This window comes from Hipposideros armiger, unplaced genomic scaffold, assembly GCF_001890085.2.
Source record: "Hipposideros armiger isolate ML-2016 unplaced genomic scaffold, ASM189008v1 scaffold_52, whole genome shotgun sequence".
NCBI lineage: Eukaryota > Metazoa > Chordata > Mammalia > Chiroptera > Hipposideridae > Hipposideros > Hipposideros armiger.
In genome coordinates this window covers 155047-176497 of record NW_017731402.1, presented here as the reverse complement: position 1 = coordinate 176497, position 21451 = coordinate 155047, and the positions used below count along the sequence as shown (strand labels likewise).

General features: G+C 36.2%; 1 protein-coding gene across 1 annotated transcript in view; it reads left to right on the top strand.

Moving 5' to 3' along the window:
• MBD2 (methyl-CpG binding domain protein 2) overlaps positions 1–21451 on the top strand; it is a 62504-nt gene that overhangs the window by 13444 nt on the left and 27609 nt on the right. The window contains 1 exon segment of the mRNA XM_019640690.1: positions 15464–15601. Within this exon segment, the coding sequence (XP_019496235.1) occupies positions 15464–15601 (138 nt within the window).

Sequence of the window (21451 nt, the reverse complement as noted above, 5' to 3'; positions counted from 1 at the left end):
CCTTTTTTCCGTTCTCCCCTTGCTAAGCATTTGGACTTATAAATCTGATTAATTTTCTGGTAGCTGGCAGTATTTACATAGAGGGAGAGCCTAAATCAGTTGTGCACAGTTAAAAACATTTCAGTATCTCTAGGCCAATATGCATCACACTTTTGGCCCATTGGCATTATTTACAAAAGATATGTTTGTTGATGTTTTGGGGGTTTTTTTTCTCTTAAAAATTGTTCCTGTTGTGCAAAAAGAGGCAAAGTTTTAATGTGGTATTTTTACCACATAGTCTATGCTTACTTATTAATTTTCAGGATTAGGATTTGAGAAAGGGGTCTTTTTACTTTGACTTTTGATGATGTTGAGGGTAATGACTTTTAGGAATAATATTCTCATCCAGATGCTGTGATTGGAGATTTTCCCATTAGCTCTTACTTTTATTGAGCTACTTAGTTGATGGTTTACTGTATAGGAATTGAAACAAGTAGCATTTGAATATGCTAATTTAATTGTATTACAGCACCCAGTATCTTTACAAAGAAAGCCTTTTCCTTCCCCAAGGGTAACTAATCTTATAGAATCTTTCTTTTCCCCTCAATTTTTCTTTCTGTAAATTTCAGAGATAAATGTGTGTGTTGCCACCACCATTGTCTCACTCTGACTGTGTGAAAATGGGGAAGGGAAAAGTAAGGGCTTTCTTTCTAGGGACATGGCTGACGTAACCCTGCACGTCCCTCGGGAGTGTGCATTCCTTTTAGGAACATGAGGCAGTGTGTAGGGTGGGAAGGGCTTTGGATTCAGGCCGGTGTGGTTTGATGCCCTGGCTCGGCCAACTTATTAGCTCACCGGGTCATGGGCAACTTCCACTCTTATGGCCTCAGACTTCTCATCAGTAAAATTAAGGTAATAAAATCTTCTCCTTAGCATTGTGAGGAATACATGGGAATTTGTATGAAAACATCTAGCCAAGCATTTGAGCCACGTTAGCTCCGTTCCTTTCCCCATCGCACCTTCCTGAGCACTGAGCCACCTCGGTGAACATGCTGCCTGGGGGCCAGTCGAGGAGACTTTCTGACCCAAGCTCTTTTCCTGCTCATCCTTTTACTTTTCCTGAAGGGTGTGGGGGTCTCTGCTTCATGTCTCTATTCAGAGTTCAGCCTCCTAGTTTACAATAGTTTAATTCTAAAAACTGTTATGAAGGTTAGAATGCATTGTTTCCTCATTGGTTGCGTTGGTTACCTTGCATTGGTTTCCAGAGGGGCATGGGCAAGTACCTTGTTCAGGGAGGCAGAAGGGGGAGGGCAGGCTGACACTGGAGAGAGAGAGAGGGACAGACAGAGAAAGAGAGAGACAGAGACAGACAGAGAGAGACAGAGACAGAGAGACAGAGAGAGGGAGGAGTCGAGGGAGCTCAGGTTAACAAACGTTAGGACCTTGAGTGTATAAAGGCAAAGCTGTGTGATTTCAGCTTAAGAAAACTTTTCTTCTTGGTTTATTTTGCTTCTTAAATGTACAGAGGAAAATTAAGATTTGTTTTTCTAAAACTGTCTTTTTAAAACTCTAACCACAGGGCTGGGTATCCATTGAAGGGGCTCGAATATTTATGAAATGAATGGAATGCTTTCAAACTATCCTCTTGTTACCAGAATCATGGTTAAACTGCACTAAGTGTAATGTGAAGATGTGCTTCCTAATGGTTACGATTCACTAAAAACCAAACACTGATTCGTCTCTTTAGTTTGTGTGCACCTTTACGCTCTAGCTGCGCGGGACCGCTCGCTCATCACCCTGACCATGGCATGCGCTTTCAAGACTCTGCTTGCTCATGCGCTGTGTCCTCTGCTTGGAATGCGCTTCCCCTTCCCCCTCCACCTGGCGAACTCCTCCTCATCCAAGGCCCAGCTCCATTGTCTCCATCTCTGAAGCCTGTCCTGCATCCTCCAGGCAGAACCAGTCCCTCTTCACTGTGCCTCCCTGGTGCTTGGCCGCTGTGTTTGTGGGTGTCGCCTCCAACAGACTGTGAGCTCCACGAGGGCAGGGACCAGGCCTGGTTTTTATTTTATTGTTTTTTATTGTTTTTGTATATATTGTCCAAAGCCTAGCACACGGTAGGTACTTAATAAACGTTTGCTTCATGTTTATTTGATTAAATATCCACCTCATTCCAGAAGTTTATAGTGGTCATAAATGTTTATTGAAAACATCAATATACCATAGGTTATTTTGGAAATACCTTTCATTGTCACTGTTTTCTGAAGCTTTCAATCTGAATTTTGGGGGGCAGGGTCTTATTTTTGCATCTGATTTTATTTCAGTTAAGTAGTAAGAAAATTGCACGAGTATTGTATTTTAAAAACTAAGCTATCTTTTGGAGTAACACCAACATTAAATATCTCTGTAAAGCAGAAAACATATTTACGAGTCATTAATAATAACTGTATTAAGTCTTTTTAATAATACAGTATAGAGAAAGCTGGGAAATTTAAACAAATAAACAAATCTGTGGTAGTATTTTGCTATGTGGTTGTAAACTGGCTGAAATGCATTATGTTGTTTGGAGTTTTTTTTAAAACACTTATCTTCAAAGAATTAGAAATGTAATTAACAAAATAAGCTGTGCAACAGACTAAATTGTAGTTCATATTGACTGATTATGAACCATGCTCTATCTTCCACATCAAAGGTGAGTTTACTGGGAAGATATCTTCTGAAGATCTTTGCAAAGTGGCTTTTAATTATTTTAGGATAGGTGGGTATAGTGGAGTGGGAATTGTCTTTTGATTAATATTTACTAAGGTTTTTACAGTACCTATTCTCGCCTGTCTCAATCTCAGTCTTAACCTTACTCTGAAAATTTATTCCATTCTTGATTTCTTTGTACCTTAGCAATTTTCTTGCCACTGCCATAATTATTTCCAGTCAGTGCCTCCATCTTGCAAGCTGATAGAGTTGAGATATCAAGTAGGTTACCGAAGCTATTCCATTAGGTTAATTGGAAAAGACTCGAGAAAGATTTGGAATTCATCAACATGGAGTTGGTATTCGAAGTCATGAGCAGCTTTCTCAGAGGCAGAGGTTTTAGAGCAACACTGTCCAATAGTAGTTTCTGTGATGATGGAAATGGTTTAGCCACCAGCCACATGTGGCTATTGAATACTTGGAATGTGGCTAGTGTGACTGAATAACTGAAGTTTTAGTTTTATATAATTAAAGTTTAAATAGCCACTTATTCCTAGTGACTGCCATATTGGACAGCACAGCCCTACAGCTATAACTCTCAATATGTAAATAAGACAACAAAACCTTTGCTTTGAAAGCTAAATATCATTTAGGCATTTATGCAGGCTTTGGTTTTTAAAGAGCTGTTTCAAGTTTCAGAGATATGGTTCTCAACATTTTAAGAAGCAAGTTAGTTTCTTAAAAAGATGATAAGTTTCTTTTAAAAATTTAAAGAACGCTCTACGATTAGATAAAGAAGAGTAGTGGTTTTCAGTGCAAGGTATGTTTAAGGGACTTAGTAGCTTGGTTTTGTTGCTAGAAATTCCTTTTATTTTTACTGTTTCAGATGTGTAAACGTTAAACTCAATTCTTTGTGTTTCTAGCTCTTAATAACCCCAACATGTTTATCAATTAAAGCTACAAAACTAATGAAATGTAAGTTCCCTAACATTAATGTGACATATGATGTACTGTACAAATTGCTCGCAATATGAAATTTTTTAGCTTGGCTTGTCAGTGCTACTAATATGTTGTCAAGGCCCAATTTTTCACCACATTTCTCTATTCACACAAATTTGATACATTTGGGAATAAAGAGCATTATATTCTCTTGAATGGAATTAATTATATAAGCATTGTTCTTTATTTCTCATGAATTACCTTGGTTTAAGGTAGTTAGCTATTGTGATTATAAACACAGCCTTGGAGTCTGTGTGGCTATGCCTTAAGTACTCAACGAAATGACCCAACAGGTGCTTGTTTTAATTATCTTCAACAAAATAATACAAGTAAATTCTTTTAGAGAGTTAATATATCATGGAGACAGCATATGTGCAGTTTGAGAAACTTAAGTGAGCTGGTGTGATGGTATGGTGGGAATCGGTGGGTATTGGTAATAGAATGGGTGCAGTATGGAGAACGGGTTGGGAAAAGGTGAAACTGGAAGTAGGAAGAGCAGTTTGGGCTGTTGAAGTCTAGAAAATAATGATGGCTTAAAATAGTGCTGTAAGATAGGTGTGGAAAGGTGTGAGACTCAAGAGAATTAGTGACTGTAAGTACCTGGTGCCTGCTACAATGCTGACTTGAGTCATTGGGGCGGGGGTGGACGGGGAGTAGGGAAGAAGAGCAGTTTGGGGATGGACGTGAGGAAGATTGAGTTAAATAATTTTGTTTTGTGGACTTCTGAAAGGGTCTTGTGGACCCCGGGGCCTCCCAGGTCACTGAGAACTCCTGGCATAGTGCTTTGCCATAATGTATTGAGGTGGTCCAATATAGGGGCTGATAGAAGAAAAGTATCTTGTCACACTGTAGGCAATGAATAAGTGAACACATTAGTCTTACGGAGCATAAGAATGAACTTCTAGAAAGGGGTAGTAGGAGCACCAAGAAAATGTGGTGTTATAAAAGCCCAGGAAAGATTTTCATTAAGTGTCATAGAGAGATCAAGGAAGATAAAGACTTTGTAGTAAAAAAAAAAAAAAAAGACTGTAGTATTCACTGGGTTTCCAAATTAGAAGACATCTGGTGACTTTTACATATCAGCTTTGGGGGATGGAAGGACCAGAAGGCATTAAAAATGCCAGCAAGTTTGTGGGAAAGGAGAAATTAGAGGCAGAATGTGGCCTGTTGGCCTGGTCTTCTAAAAGTTTAAGATTTTTGCTTTGTTATTATTTGATTAGGTAATTCATACACATGGTGAAAGTATATTCAATGGAAACTGTCTCCCTCCCTCTTGAATCTCTCAAGCCCAGTCCTCTTCCCTAGAGGAAACTATTATTAAACAGTTGTTTTATATGTCCTTCCAGAGTTTCTGTGCATTTATAAACGTACACATATGTGCATTTTTACCCCTCTCCCATAATAATGACTAGGCTACTCTTAGGAAGCTTGAATGAGATGTGGGGGAGAAAGGACCATATGCTGAAGAGAATGCACGATCAAGGGACACCATTATTTCCTTCGAAGGTTGAAAGAGGTCAGTTCGGAAGGAACTAATAGGGACGTGTCTAAACTGAGAGTCCAAGCTTCTGGAGGCCCTCCAGGAACCTTTGAACTTTGTGCAGCATTTTCTGTTATGCATTTTTCTAAGGAGAGAGTCTATCTTCATGAAATTCTCAAATGAAAACGTCGCTGAAAAGTTAATAAATTGTGCTTCAGAAGCAGGAGAGGGAACAAGGCTTTGGCAGAAGAGGTGAGAGACCAGCTCACTTGCTGGAGCTCAATTTAGGCCTGGCTTAACTGATCAGGAATTTTTCAGTTATCGAAGTACCTCGGTGGGCTGACTTCGCTCTGTCCAAGAGACCCCAGGGTCAGTTAATCACCACTCAGGAGGCCTGTGGTAGGATCATTCTGATTCCCAGATCCTGGCAGAGCCTACTGTGGTAAGAACTGCCCCATGATATCTACTTTCCTAGAACCTTTCCATCCAAACTGAAAGCAGAGACTTTATTCCTTCCACCAACATTCCTGGCCTATGAAGAAAGTAACCAAAAATCCTTCCTCGCCATGCTGGTGCTGTTTTTTGCTGAAAGAAGTGTCTTCTGGTCTCTCTGTTGGATATTATTGGGGGAGGAGAGTGCGTAGATCACAGATGATAAATCTAACATTTCTAAGCCTTGAAGTCCTTACAAGAAAGGGATTACTGGCATCTCCCTTAAGTGTGGGCCACAGTTGAGTATGTGTTTCTATTTGAAATGAAATTGACAAAAGTGGAAGTAAGAGCAAGTAGCTGTTCTAGTCGTCTGCTGAGGAATCATGATGGCCTAGACAAATGTGATGGAGAGAAATAGATTATAGTTCAGTTTTGAATATAGAATGGACAAGATTTGCTAATGAACTGGGTATGGAAGATGACAGAGAAGACTCAAGTGTGAGCGAGCCTTTAGTTTTTAGATTGACTAGATGGATTGGGTTGCCATCTACCAAGATCCCCTTAGGAAAGGATTTTTATGGGTGGATAAAATCAACTTTGGATATGCAAAGTTTGAGGTGTTTAATAAACACCCAAATGGAAATATCATGTATGCAGTTGGTATACTGATTGAGAGGTCTGAGCTGGTCATTAGCCTGTTGGTGTTATTCCAAATAATGGAGCTGGAGGAGATTGCCCAGCTATAGGAAAGTATCCAGAACCAAATGCTGAGAAAAGCCATCATTAGACTTTGGTTAGACTAGTAGGAATCAGCGAAGTGGATTGTGAAAGAATGGCTAGTAAAGTAGGCGAAACATGGGAGAGGAGACGGTTTCAAAAAGGAGAGTGGTCAGTTACAGTGATTGCTGCTGCAAGGTTGAATGGGGGCAGACAGATTTCCATTGACCTTGGCAACATGAGTTAATGACCTTCGTAACAAACAGTTTCAATGGGAACAGAAGCCAACTTGGGTTAAGTTGAAAGCGAATAAGATAAAATTGGTCAGTGTGGACAGTTATTTCAATAAACTTTCCTGGGTACAGAGGAGAATTACTAAATGGTAGATTAAAGGGATGCTGACTTGGTTAATCTCCCATTTTAAAGACTGGAAAGGTAAAGAAGAATGGGGTCTAGAGCACAAGTGGAAAAACCACAGAGGTCAAGAAAGATAAGCACATTTGCAATGTAATGATGGTGATGGACCCTGGGTAGGAAGGAATGTGAAAGGAGTTAAGGAACAGTGAGAAAACAGGGCAGTCAATGGATAGGAGATATTGATGGAGTTAAAAGAATGCAGAGGACAGTGCTAAGTGAGCTGTAAGGATAAGAAGTAGAAATTGGAGAGCTGGATGCTGGATTGAGATATTGGAGGTGGTGTAGTTACTAGGTTGACAAGCCTGTACTATAATGTTAGGTGGGTGAGGTTGGGCAGAAGAATAGGTCTAAGAACTCAGGATGTTGTGTGAGGTTTTCACGTGACTTTTGAGGCCTCCAAGATTGAGGACAAGAGTTGGGAGAGGAAGACGTGAAACAAATTAAAAGTCTTCAGTGAATGAAGGAGAAAGCAGAGAGGAGGGGTATAGAGTAGTATTGCCAGATCCTAAGAGCTTCAAAGGCGTTGGTGTTTTTGAAGGAGCAAAAATGGGGAAATGATTTGAGAAAGGAGAAAACGTATATCACTTCCTGTCCTGTAGATATGCAGTGGTAAGAGAGAGGAAGAGGAAAAGTCTTCATTTAAGAGAATTTTAGGGGAGATAGTATCTTCAAGGGACAGCCAAGTCCAAGGACTGAAGAATGTTTAGAGAATATTGAGGATATAGGAAAGCCTGCTGATCAGCCATTCAAGAGTGTACCTATTAAGGACTGGGGGCGGGGGATTGGTTTTCAAACTTCAGATAATTAAATCAATGTAATTATTCATGACTAGATTTTTAAAAAATGAAATACAAAGGGATTATAAAATAGTGTGCATCACATTTAGTAAGAGAATTTTAGGCAGCTTGTGTTCCACACTTGTGTGTACTGAGTCATGGTGTAAAATGTGTTTCTACTTTTAGTTGAGGGTCAGAAAGTTTGAGAGCCACTAAACTAGGGGGTGAATGTACAGAATATTATGGGATGAGTGAGTGGTGGATGATAATGTATGCTCTGAGAGACTTGGCTGTTCTGTTTATTACCAAGATAGGGATTTGAGGTGTGATGGGATTAATTGTGATAATTGCTAGAGCAGAGTATACAGTTAAAATATTATGGTCCTGACTTTTTAGAAAGGAGATATGTGTACCTCTGCTGGATTACTATTATAGATGAATTCTTAGGCAAGTAGGACCTATCTGGAGCTGAGCCCCCAAAGAACTGGCTTTATTTCTGGCCTTTATTCTCAAATGCCTACGAATGATCTATTACAGGACTATGCAGCGTAGTATTAAACTCCTTTGCCTACCTCCCCAAGAGAGAATAGTTTTCCATTTGAAGCAAGCTTAATTGTCAGTAAAGTTTATTAGTATCCAAGGGTGATTAACTGTGTTTATCTCCAAGTTAATATTGTTCTTCCAATTAAGCTTTCTTAACAACTCAACCAAGAGATAACCTGTCCAAGCTCTATAACTTACCCATTGGCATCCTATTAATTAACCTTATACCTTTGCACTTTGCCCCAAGGTGTTGATCTCCATGATAGTCTCCTCTGTCCAGAACCACTGTGCTAATTTTAGGTGATTTTCTTTTCTAAATATCCAGATGAAAAGTGACTATGGCAGGTTAGAGACAGGGAGAGATAAGTTTTCAGATGGATAAAGAAGAAACTTTTTCCTGAGCCTTAGCTCTCTCAGAGCATTGGGCATGCTTTCTGCCAGTGGGCATGGTTTATTTTGATGTCTTAATCATGTTGGCAGTCTACTCAGTTCTAGATTTTTTGTACTCTTTATTTCCCATTATTTCATGATGTGACAGCACTGTGATTGACAGGGACTTAGCCAAAAACACCCTGTAGACTGAGGGTTATTTTCCCATGGGATGCTTGTGTAGGGCTGGCCGTGTGACTCAGGAAGACACTGGCTGTGTATAAGCATAACTTCATGTTAAGTAGTAAAGATGGAACGAGTTTAGCGATTATTTCTCTTACATTTCTAATCTTGAGGCAGATTATGCAGATGACTGCTTAATAATTTTGAGATGGATATTGTAAATAAAGTACATTGAATTGGAATATTTTCCACTTATGTAGCACCTGTAAGTTTAAGGCAGAAGATGAGATTATTTAAGGGTAAGGGCTGCATAACAAGACCTAACATGTCATAGACATTTTATGCATCATGTGTCTCACAGAATTTTTTTTAGCACAATCTCTGCTCAGGCATTATTCCAGGTTCTGGGAATACAGTAAAGGATGTTTCTGTGTTCATGGAGCTTATATTTTAGTGGGATGACAAACTAATCTACAACTTAAATATGACATGCTACACAGTGAATTAAATAAGAATGATTGGGGTTGGGTGGCTATTTTAGGCTGAGTGATCAGGAAAAGTCTTCTTTGAGGGAGTGGTTTTTTAGGCCAAGATCCTTATTTTGGATGCCCAGGTCTGTGTTGACAGTTGAGGTCTGTTTCACTAAGTTTCACAGGTCCTAAAGAGTTACCTGACTTTGTAGATTCGAGTTCAGGAAGAGAATTAAGCCCTGCAGAAAACAGTTTGTGTGACTATTTCCACAATTCTCCTGAGGAAGTGTAGTCAGCTAGTGCCAACCCAGATGTCAAGGAGATAATGAATTCCAGACAATAGATGCCTTACTTTGAATGGAGCTGCTCTAGGTATCTGGTTTAAACTCATTACTCCTTGAATGATCTCATATTAACTAAAGCTCCAATAAGTTACTTTTCAAGCAGAACTTTTCAAAACTTGTTTTCAGTGATGAATTTCAGTCCTCCACCTCTTGAATTAACTACAAGTGTAAGTCCTACTTTAATGAGCTCAAATTATAGTCAACCCATTCTATTTTTTAAATAAGATCCATTAATCTTAGAAGAAGATATCTTTTTAGGAGATTACATAAGTGGATTTTCAGTACAAAATCATAGATTCCAGATATATTTTTCTTTCCTTTTTGCAAAAACCTGTGAAGGTTGCACAGTGTTGTGAATATACTAAAAACTGCTTAACCGTACACTTTAAAATGGTGAATTTCATGGTATGTGAATTCTGTCTCAATCACAGAAACCCTGAAGGGTTGTAAAGCACTTTTCATTGTTGGCTTTTGATTTTGTGGAAAGGCATTAGGTGTTGGGTACTATACACAACTGGAGCAAACCTGAAATTACTTTTTGAGGATAGTCCTGGTTTGACCTAAAGCTACCATTCAGGCTCCCTTTGTGTGAACCAGGGGATGGTTTTCCTTCTGGGAAAGCATCATAGGTTAGGTTCCTAAATTTCAATAGCATATTCAATAACATGTTAACGCTGATAATAGAAATAGCTGCTCTTCAGCATTTATGTGCCACATGATTATAAACTCTAAACCTATTGTGTTGATCGTCTTCCGTCTAGCCCAGAATGTAAAGCGCTGAGGCAGGGATTTTGGTGTTCTGTAAATGACTATACCCAGCTTGCAGTCAGCCCCTGACAGATGGTAGGCACTCAGTATTTGTACAGTGACTGAGTAAAAACTGCATCGGTAGCAGCAGCATTTCTTGTTTGATCTCTAGAAGAATCTTATGAATAGTTATTATCCTCAGTTACAGATGAGGAACATGACCTTAAAAAATAGTCTTTACTTCTCAAATTGGGGTATGAATATCTCTTGGGGGTATGTGGTATATGCAATGCTACAGAATTAAAATGATATTTGAATTACTTGAAAGTGTTTTATTTGAACATTTTGGGTATGTGGAGCCACAATTTATATTAAAACAGACATGACTAATTTTTAAAATAAAGCCAAAATATTTCAAGATAAAATGAGTCCTCTAGGCTCTTGTCATAGAATGGACAATTTTGAATGTCATGCAGTGGCTTTATTTCAAAGCCAGGCTGAGAAAAGTGGTATTTACGAGGAAAATATATAGTTGAAGTCCCTGATGTTCAGACTATGCTATGTGGAGGCTTGGCTTGTGTACATCACATGGATGGGTCTAAATCAGTTGTTTCTGTGTCCTTAACTTCCATATTTATATATTCTTCCCTTCAATTGACCTGAGACTACCTAAGACCAGAGGTACAGGTTCTTTTTCCTCCAGTTCCCCTTTCATACTCAACTCGCTTCCATTTTACAGAAGAGCAGACCACACTTGCCCACAATATTACCGTGCTACAAAACATTTGAACTCCAATAAAGGGGCAATTGGAAATATTGGTGTTGAGATGGAGAAAATTAATGACTTGGGAACAGTCAAGTCTTTCTGCTAGTACAATTTTTTTATGGTACACTAGGTAATATTTTGACACGTAATTCAAAAGAAGTTCAAAGAATTGAGTGACAGAATAGGTGATTGTTTACTCATTTATGTGAACAAGGTCTTTTGGTGTTACATCTATAAAATATGAAGAATAGGAATAGAATTGATACTAAATCTTAATCCATTCTAACAATTAGTAATATTCAAGCCATGAAGTTATTTTTAAATAAAAATTTTTTTATTATCTAATTTTTATCTTTTATGTTTAATAATTTGTAAAAATGTAATTTACCATTTTGGTCAGTTAATATACTAATAATTGTAATAAACTAGAGCAAATTTTCTTTTATCGCTAAGAGCTTTATGATCACAGAAAGTTTAAAAATATAATTTCATGGTATGTAAATGATCAGTTAAAGGTTTTCAGGTTTAAAATAGGAAATAACTTGGGGAATGGAATTATTAGTTTGAAGAGAAAAAGGAGTGAAATAAAATAGGAACTGTTGAAGAGTTCATGTATAAATGGTTGATGGTATATTTAGATGCTCTTAGATATATTTTATCTGTTAGATATATTTTTAAATGATATAACAGTTTATTAAAAGTGTCAGTATTTAAAATACTTTAGTAAAGTGGATGCTTTGCAACTATTTATGTTAAAATATGAAATATTCTTGATGCCAACTTTAAAATGTAGTTGGTGTATATATACTATATTTTCAAACATTTTTTAGGGAGTAGGAATGCAAAAAGATGTTAGAAAGCCACCTGTTTATGACACATGCCCGTCACTTACCTCTTTAGTTTCCTCTTTTCTAGTCTTAAATTCAATCCCTAAACTACTACACAATAATTAGGTCACACTGGTTTAGTCCCTTTCAGAATCACCTTCACTGAGTTGTCCTTTAAATGCTGTTTTCTTGGTTTTATGGAAGATCATTGGGAAAAGAAAAAAACACTTGAAATCTGCTTAATATTTGTTATGATGTTAATTGCCTTTAATATTTTTCTAGATTTAATATCAGGACTGCTTTTGTTTTCATTAATTGGTATGCTTCCTCCTATATAGTTTACTCGCTTTTCACCCAGACCCTTAGAAAGTTCAGATCCATATTTATTGTTCAGCTCTAGTATCAATCACTATTAACCTTTTCAAAAGGAAATTTGTTTTCTCCTTGTCCTTGATTTTCTGTTTTTAAAAATTAATTTTTATTGCATATTTGTTTTTTCTGAATGTAAAAGAGCCATTTCAGATATTTATTGGAAAGAGATAAAATAAAAGTTTAAAAAAATAAAAGATTTATTTTTGTATTCCTCTCAGCACCTAGTGGGATAGAATAGACCTTCAAAATTTATTGAGTTATTTGAATACTTCCAGCCTCTAATATACACATTATTATAAAATACATTAAATTTTGATGTGAGGGTCAGTCTGTACACTGAGAAAATTTATCTTTTGCAATGTAGGGAACTCCTGCTTCACTTTTTCTTAACATTGAAAGGAAAGATTTCAAGTATATGAATAGCTTTAATCTCACCCCATAAAAAAAGTGTTTGCTTTATACCTCCTAAGTTTATGGCAGATTGATAGTTATTTAGCAAAATTCAGACACACAGCTGGCCATGAATTAACTCACTCTTTGGCAGTCCTCAGGGAGAGTGGTAATAAAATTGACTGTTTTTTGTGATAGTTTCTGGGAAAACCAGTTAATCCAGCTTTTCAGATTCTACATGATACTGTTTTGGAATACAAAATTAATTAGTAAAAAGTTCTGTCTTCAGGGATCTCCGGGCCAATTAAAAGAACAAAATAATAAAAACCAAAATAAGATCAAGAAAAGAATAACATCACACTCTTGAATATACTGTTATTCCATGCCACTGGGGAATGAACTGTTTTATTGTCAGAGAGTGGAAGTTAATTGTGTATTTTGAATATTTTTAGCCAGCTTTTTTTCCTAATTTTTATTTGTTGCACCAGTAAAACACAAGTTAATGAAAATCAAATCAATCTTACAATTGTAGCACCAACATTTTTACATCTTTCATGCGCCCTTCCAGTCTTTGTAGATTCAGAATTCGTAGTTTAGAATAATCTGCTGCCTCCAGTCATCCTTTGTAACAATGAGAACCTTACAGGGTTGACGTGGTTGCTCATACAAACAGTTGCAATGTACTTTCGTGTCTGCTGATGCTGTCTTTGTTCTAATACCAACAGTGTATATTGTTTTTATTTAAAAAACAAAAACATTAAAACCTTAAACAAGGATGTTTAGTGACATATACTAGTTATAAGTAATTAGTGACAGGATAAGTTCTCTGTGTTTATGTGATAAGCTTCTTTGGGGTTGAATATTAATTATAGGTTGGGTGGTTTTGTCCAAACCTTGTGTGCATCACAGAATTACCAGGAGAGCTTTTAATTTCTGGGCCTCACACTTTTAAAAAATGGCATTTGTTTTGTTTTTTTTTTTCTTTTCTTTTTTTTTTTAGCTGAGCCATCCTGCCTCCTGTTGGCAGCTCAGCGGCAGCTCAGCTCCGGCAGGACTTGAACCGCTACAAAACGGCATTCTAAGTGGTTCTTTTGCAGCCTGTTGGCCAAGTTTATACACTTCAAAATCAAAGTTTTTTTGAAAGTCCATAAAGATAAGTAATCTAAAAAATCTGAAAAATAGCATTGTTAGAGTTATTTAAGATGAATATCTCTCTTAAAGGTAAGCACATACATTGGGAGAAAATTGAGTGAGATAAAATGACAAGCATGCCCACTACATGCAGAGAAGAACTGTGTGTGTGTGTGTGTGTGTGTGTGTGTGTGTGTGTGTGTGTTGGCGGATGGCGGGGAGGGAGGTGAGGGTGGACACACATTTAATAGTGGGTCCACCTAATACTGTAATGTAATAATTGTCAGATTAATTTATTGTGATGCTTATTTTTCTAGACATCGCTAATAACTCTTTAAGCAGAGGTCACAAACTCAACACCCACAGGGCTCAGACAGCTAACACAAATGTGAATTGTTGAGAAATTCTGCAGAAGAACCCTTGACACCTCAAGCAGGCAGCTGTAACTAATTAACCGTGGCCTGTTGTGGCCCAATCATGTCCAGTATTTCTAGATCTTTTGAGTTTTTAAGAGAAGCTAGAATTCTAGATTTGACATGAAGTCTTCAGATTTGTAGATGTTGGCTTAATTTATTAAGGACACCAAAAATGGAACCGCACACATCCTATGACTTGGTCTGCCTACCACCAATTTGCAGTCTTTGTTTTAGGGCAGTGGTTCTGCCAAGTGTGGTCCCAGGAGTAGGAGCAACAGCAGCAGCACCACCACCTGAGACCTTAATAGAAATGCAAATTCTCAGGCCCCACCCACCTCAGACTTCCTGAAGCAGAGCCTCTGGGAGTGAGGCCCAGTAACCTGTGTTCTGATAAGTCCTCTGGGTGATTCTGGTGTATGCTCAAGTTTGAGAACCACTGTTTGGGAGGGTGGAAATTGAGAATAAAGTTTTTATCTGGAGGTTGCTATAAAGATTAAAATTTATTGACAATCCTGTAAATTTATCAAGTATATTTGCATATTGAAAATACTTGATATATGTTGTCTTCAGATATATATATATATATATATATATATATATATATATATATCCTTTTCTATTTTTTGCCATAATCATGTTTTGTTCTTTCCCTCACCTCCTCCCCTGCCCCGCTCCCCGCCTTGTGCTGTTGACAGTATTGCGCATGAACTCAATAGCAATTCTGTGCCACATGTTGACTTCACCAGAACACATATTGCACTTTACTTGCTGGTTGGTTAAAAGTAGATAAGTATGTTTCTTGACTTTCTGAAGCTTCGATTTTAAGTCTCTCCTTAAAAGTATGAAATGTGATATACAAAATAAATAATATTTTCTTAGTTACACTTTTCTAAAGTGAGTTGTGTTTGCTAGAATTAGAATTTCTGTTTCAAATGATTTTTTTTGTGTGTAAAAGGAGAAGGTTAATTCATGTGGTTTTCTGTAAGCCTGCCTGGCCTCCACCAGCTGGTCAGGTGGTTTATATTTTAATGGCCAAGTATGCCATCATTTTCCTCCATTTGCAGAATGTAGAAATAATTGCTGATGGTTGTCCTGAATGAAAGCTCTCCTTCCTTTTGTATAACCCAACTTTAAACACATTGGCTCATTTGACAGCCCTTAGTATCTTGCTAACCCACATTAATTATGAATTCTATGTAGAGACTTTTTTTACATTTAGAAGTATACAAAAAGCTTTTTATTATGAGGAAACTTCATATATGTCTTATATAATGAAGCACTTAAAATGTACTTCAGGGTATTTAAAATGCTGATATTGAGAAGTTTGGAATCTGATTTATAGTAATGGATATTGAATTAATAAAAAGAATGTAATTGCATATACTATTTATTAATGAAAATATGCTTGTATCCACAGGGTAAACCTGACTTGAATACAACATTGCCAATTAGACAAACAGCATCAATTTTCAAACAACCAGTCACCAAAGTCACAAATCATCCTAATAATAAAGTGAAATCAGATCCACAACGAATGAATGAGCAGCCACGTCAGGTAAGGGTCTAACTCGTTCTCCAATCTTATTTTTTTTTTCAGAAAATTCTGATATTTTTACCAGGCATAGCTCAAGTAAACTCTGGTTAAGATGGAATATATTTGGAAAGAAATTTGTTTTGTGTCCTAGGCTATTACATGAATGCTGGAGAAGAACTAAAAATTTAGTATTTAGGTAAAATGTTTTAAGAAAAAATTTAAGAAGTTAATTATAAAAATGAATCTAAATTAATTTCATATATGCACTACATTGTTATGCTTTTGTGTATTAATGTACATCAGACTGGATTCTGCTAATTTTAGTTTTTAAAGATTATCTTTCTAGGGCTAGTATTTCCTAAGGGGATGAAGCATGTAGCTTGTGTTGCTTAGTTTAAAAATATTTTCTATTATTTGGAAACTACTTTTTGTTCTTATTTCTTATTACATGAAAGCTGTCCTTCCCCTTTGGAAAAACAGAATTAAATAAATATGGTATATTTTAGTATGGTATATTGTCCTGTGATTTCCATTTTGGTATAAATTGAATTTATTCTCTTTCTTTATTGCCTCAAGCTGAATTCAACCAAATCTTTTCTTAGAAAAAAAGTATTATCTGAAAGGCCTCCCTGCTGCTTAATAATAATGCCAGGGGAGGGAGACTTGACAGAAGGCTTAAACTTTCCAAGTAATCTTCCTTATTCACTCCCTAATTGTGGTCAAAAGTTTCGGTACTTTGTGAATTTTGAGTAGCAGTTGGGGTGAGGAAGTGGAGGGAGAAACATCTGTGCATTTTTTTTTTTCCTCTCCTTTCTCTGCCTCCTCCCACTTAGGGATTAGAAACACTGATTTACCTAGGACTACGATTATCTTTTGCTCTCGTATTCCCCTTGTAGATGTCTCCACCTTTTCATTTGAATTTTGTTTTTCACTGAGTCCCTCAAGTGTCTCATCTCCAGACTTCATAAAGGATTGGGCCAAAACTTGCAGACAGTTGCTCTAGAAGAAATTCCGTAAGGAAATCCAGTTCCCACATCCTCTGTAGTGTTTTTTCCTCTTCAGGTGGGCCAGGAAAACAGAAGATATTTGGAGCCACATTGGATCAGCATCTTGCTATAGATGTCTCAAGATTTGAAGTTCTAAACTTGCTTTACTGTTGGTCCCCAAGAGATTCAACAGGGGCCATGTAAGTGTATCACATCCAATATAAAAGATGCATACCTGCATGTGCCTTTAGGTCCTTGTCACCACTTAGGTTTTCTCTGGGCCATTCAGCTTCCTGTGCCAGGCTTTTCCCTTCTATTTTACTGCAGGACCCAGAGATAGATAGTCACCAGCCGCGCTGTTAGTTTGAGTATATTCGTTACAACAAGGAAGGAATTCTGCCATTCTGAACTTTGCCCACCTTGCTAACACCATTCCCTGATTGTATTCTTTCTTAGATACTGTCTAAAGTCTTGAACATCTTGTCCTTTGGCTTTTTGGTAATTTTAAAATCGTTTTCTTGTAAAGATTTTTTACTGAAACATTTGAAAGTATGGAATTGGCTAAGACAGTTTGCTTCAAAAAGCCCAAAAGATAAAGAAAGTGGAATAACTAAAATATTAGTTCCATATTGGAAATCTGAGTTGTCTTATCAAGGAGAGAGAGTATTTAGTAAATTTTATCCTCATCTTTTCTTTGCCAAATCATTCTCACTGTTTTCTATAAACTCAAATATTTTGGTTAAAGACTGAGTAGCAAATCACGGTCATTGTAACAGTAATTTAATTGTTTGCTGGATGTACGTTGAATCACAGATTTTAAAAACTGTAGTAATTATCTGGCTATAAAGATATTGGTAACCTAGATTTTTAAGGTTGAAGCAACCAGAGTAGTTGCTGTTTATTTTTTGGTATGTTGAGTAGTTTTAAGTTTTCCTTCTTTTATGAAGTTTTATGAGATTAGTCTCAAATGAATAGAATATGTCAAAAAGTCCCCCTCCCCGAAAAAAACCCAAACTTATGTCATTTGACCTCAGATCTTTTGAGGATGTTATCTTCCTTATAGCTTGTTTAGATGGGAAGTGTTAAAATTATTTAGGAGGTTACTTTTCCAAAAGCTTGGACTGTTTTTCACTTTATCCTCATGTCACTTGGCAGTTTTTCCTGGATGTTTTTGATTATACTAAGACATTATTAGTTGTCTTTCCTCCTTCTTTATCTCCAACATAAGAATTGAGGTAATATTTGACTATCTCATTAATAGGATTTCAAAATATAGGACTATGCATTGGGCAAATACAGGAAAATAGTAAAGAGACAACTTTTGTATTAATGTTTTTAAAGTCATGACCTGTTACCCTGACTATTCCGGTTTAGATTCAAGATTTTTAGTAAAGGAAAGATATTGATTTTAATTATACTTTAAAACATACATATGGCAGATGACTACTAATTAACTATTGTTGAGATAGCAAAAAATACCTAGGCAAAAATGATTCTTGCAATTTTGCCACCTTTTGCATAGCTTCAGTGAACTAGATTGGTAATATAAATTGCCAAATATTCCATTTGGAGGAGTTATTTTGATCATAGAGTAAATAAGTTAGACAATGAGGTTCTATATTTGTGGTTCCTATAGATATAAATGTTTTTCTCTTTAACCATATCACGTTCTCTTAAGATATTCAAGCTAGTGGTATTGTAATTCCTTTCAAAGTGCTGAATTTTGAGACCTAGAACTAGGATTTGAGTTTTGGATCTTAATCTAAGCTTTATCTTGAATAGGTTTGAAGTGATTAATTTAGATGTGAAATGAATAATTCCATCTTATATAACACATCCTATGCCTAGGTCATTTTATGGCAGTCTAATTTGAATTCTGTAAAATATAGAAATTATGAATCTCTAATGCACTGAATCCTTGAACATGCCTTAGCTTTAAAAGTGCAAATTAGGGTATGTAAGCAAAAGTACATTAAACAGAATTCAGCAGTGATTTCTGCCTATAATTAAAATTTATAGTTAGAGATGGAATTTGTAAAACCTGGTTATGGTAGGGTAAGTAGCCAAATGTTTTTATATATATATGCTATCATCATATTTATTGAATGCTTATCTTTTCATTAGATTAAAAAAAAATCTGGAGTGGGGTGGAGGGAAATCAATCAAACTATAAGAACATTATCCCAAACAGTAAGATCATTGAGACGTTCTTATTTGGCCAGATACATAAAATACATTCAAAATTCTTTTAAATCTAATTGAATTGTGATTTTTCTGTTAGAGGTGTCTTTCTTAGTTTTTTCTTTCAATATATGAAGAACTCACATTTCTGTTTCTTCCTTATTTCTTTGATGTTGTCATCTTTGACACTATTTTGGTCTCTTGCTTTATTTTTCTCTTTTATCCTCAAATCAAAGAAATATCATCTTTGAGTCATTACTTCCTTTTAATTATTAGACTATAGGGTGCTGATAGGCTTTAGGTGTTTTTGATAGTCTTTGAATATTAATTACATTTTGTATAAAACATTCACATTTTTACCAAAAAGTAAATATTTAAATCAGTGAAGTGGATTTAAATCTACCATTTGAGTCTAAGTTGTTTTTCCCTTTATTTTGTTTGCTAATTCTTCTTTCACAGGACATGAAATTTTCTTTTACTGCCTTCCAGAAGTCAGCCCTTTTTCTAGAATGATTTTTTTTCAACTTTATTGATATAATTGAATTTAACATTGTGTAAGTTTAAGGTGTACAACGTGATGGTGATTTGATACACATACACATTGCAAAATGATTACCACAATAACATTAACACCCATCACCCCACATAATTACCATTTTGTTGTTGTGGTGGTGAGAACATTTAAGATCTGTTAACAACTTTCAAGTACACAATACAGTATTGTTAACTGTAGCCACCATGCCACATTAGGTACCCAAAACTTACTCATCTTATAACTGAAACATCTTCCCACTTCCCTCACCGCCTCGCTCCTGGAAGTCACCAGTATGCTCTCTTGTTTCTATGAGTTCTGCTATTTTAGATTCCACATGTAAGTGAAATCATACAGTGTTTGTCTTTTTTTGTTTGACTTAGTTCACTTAGCATAATGCCCACAGGGTTCATTCATGTTGTTGCAAATGGCAGGATTTCCTTCTTTTTGATGGCTGATAATAATCCATTGTGTGTGTGTGTCACACTTCTGTATCTGTTCATTTATTGACAGACACGTAGATTGTTTCCTTGTCTTGGCTATTGTGAATAATGTCGCAGTGAACATGGGGGTGCAGAGGACATAGAAGACATGTTGTCCTGTACTACTTAAAAGCATTATTCTGGGTGATGCTGGAAAGATGCCATATACAAAGTGTCAAATAAATAGTATAGACAAGTGCAAAGGGTGTTGAAGAAGGGTAAGGTTCTATGGCTAGGAGGTTTGGGGAAATCTTTAGAAAAGATAGGGGAATATGCTGAACTATGCAGATTGAGTGGGATTTAAAAAAGCGAGTGGGAAGGAGAGGGCATCGCGCTCAGGGCAAGCAGTGTTTGCAAAGCTGTTGTATGGGAGTGAGCCAGAATGAGGAGACAAATTAGTTGGAGATGAGGGTTTTCATGGCAAGTTGTGGGAGCTGAGAATGTAGTCAAGGGTTTCCTTAAATATCAGTCTTTACAAGTTTTAGAAGTGTTATCATTTGCTTTACTTTATAAGAGAAAGAAATTTGGGCTGGACAAATAAAAGAAAAATTACTCATAATTCTTTTTTTTATAATATAATTACAGTAGTACTTTAGCATTTTTTATATTTCAATATTTTACACCTTTTGAAAACATGGTCATAATATATACATACTCAAAAAAATTTTATCTAACATTTCATTATGTACATTTTATCCATATTTTATATAATTTGTGTGATATAATTAACCATATATTGTCCCAACAACTGTGTATTGTGCTAGCATATGATTTAATTAACCATTTCCATATTATTTTCAGTTTTTCACTATTATAGGTAGTAGTACTTCAAGTGAGTATTCTTGTGTGGATAAGTTCCTTCCTACATTTTACAATGTTTTCTTGGGCTAGATTCCCAGAAATATAATTAGTGTGAATATTTATGATTTTTGATATATTCTGGCAAATTGATTTCCAAAGAGTAGTACCAAATTAAAAGTATATTGAAAAGTTATGTGCATTCCAGTTTCAGCTTACCTTCTGTGGCATTGAGTATTACCTGTACTCTTTCTTTTTGGTAGTTCAATATATAAAAATGTTATTTCATTTTAAATTTGCATTTATTTCAATACTTGTGAAGTTGAACAGACTAAAGCATTTGTGTTTAATTTTGCAAATGAGAACTGTTTAGAGGATTTTGAACAAGGGAGTAGCTTTTTTATTACTCCTCTGAACTGAACTTGAATGCATCTCCTTGTTGCCTCAAGCTAATTGTAGCAGCTGTGCTCCCCAGACGCACTTTCCTACCTTCTCTGAGATCTCACTCATTGGATTACATCAACTGCCAGTTGTCTTCAACTTCTCTCTCTAACCTGGCTTCTTCCCAAAGCACTTAAATATATTCAAATCTCCCCTGTCGTAAAATAATTACTTAGTTTACTCTATGTCTTCTTTAGGATTTCCTTTCTTTTCACTTTACAGTCAGACTTCTTGGAGTTGTATGTATTTACTGTCTACTTTACCTCTTAGTTTTTATACCTGAAGTATAGCTTTTGTTCCCACTATGCCACTTGAGCTGTTCTCATCAGGATTGCTGATGATCCTTATTAAATTGGATGGACAAATTTCAGTACGTCAGTAATTACTTGACCTGTTTCAGCATTAGGCACTGTGACTACCCCTGACTTCTGAAATACGTACACTCTTTAAT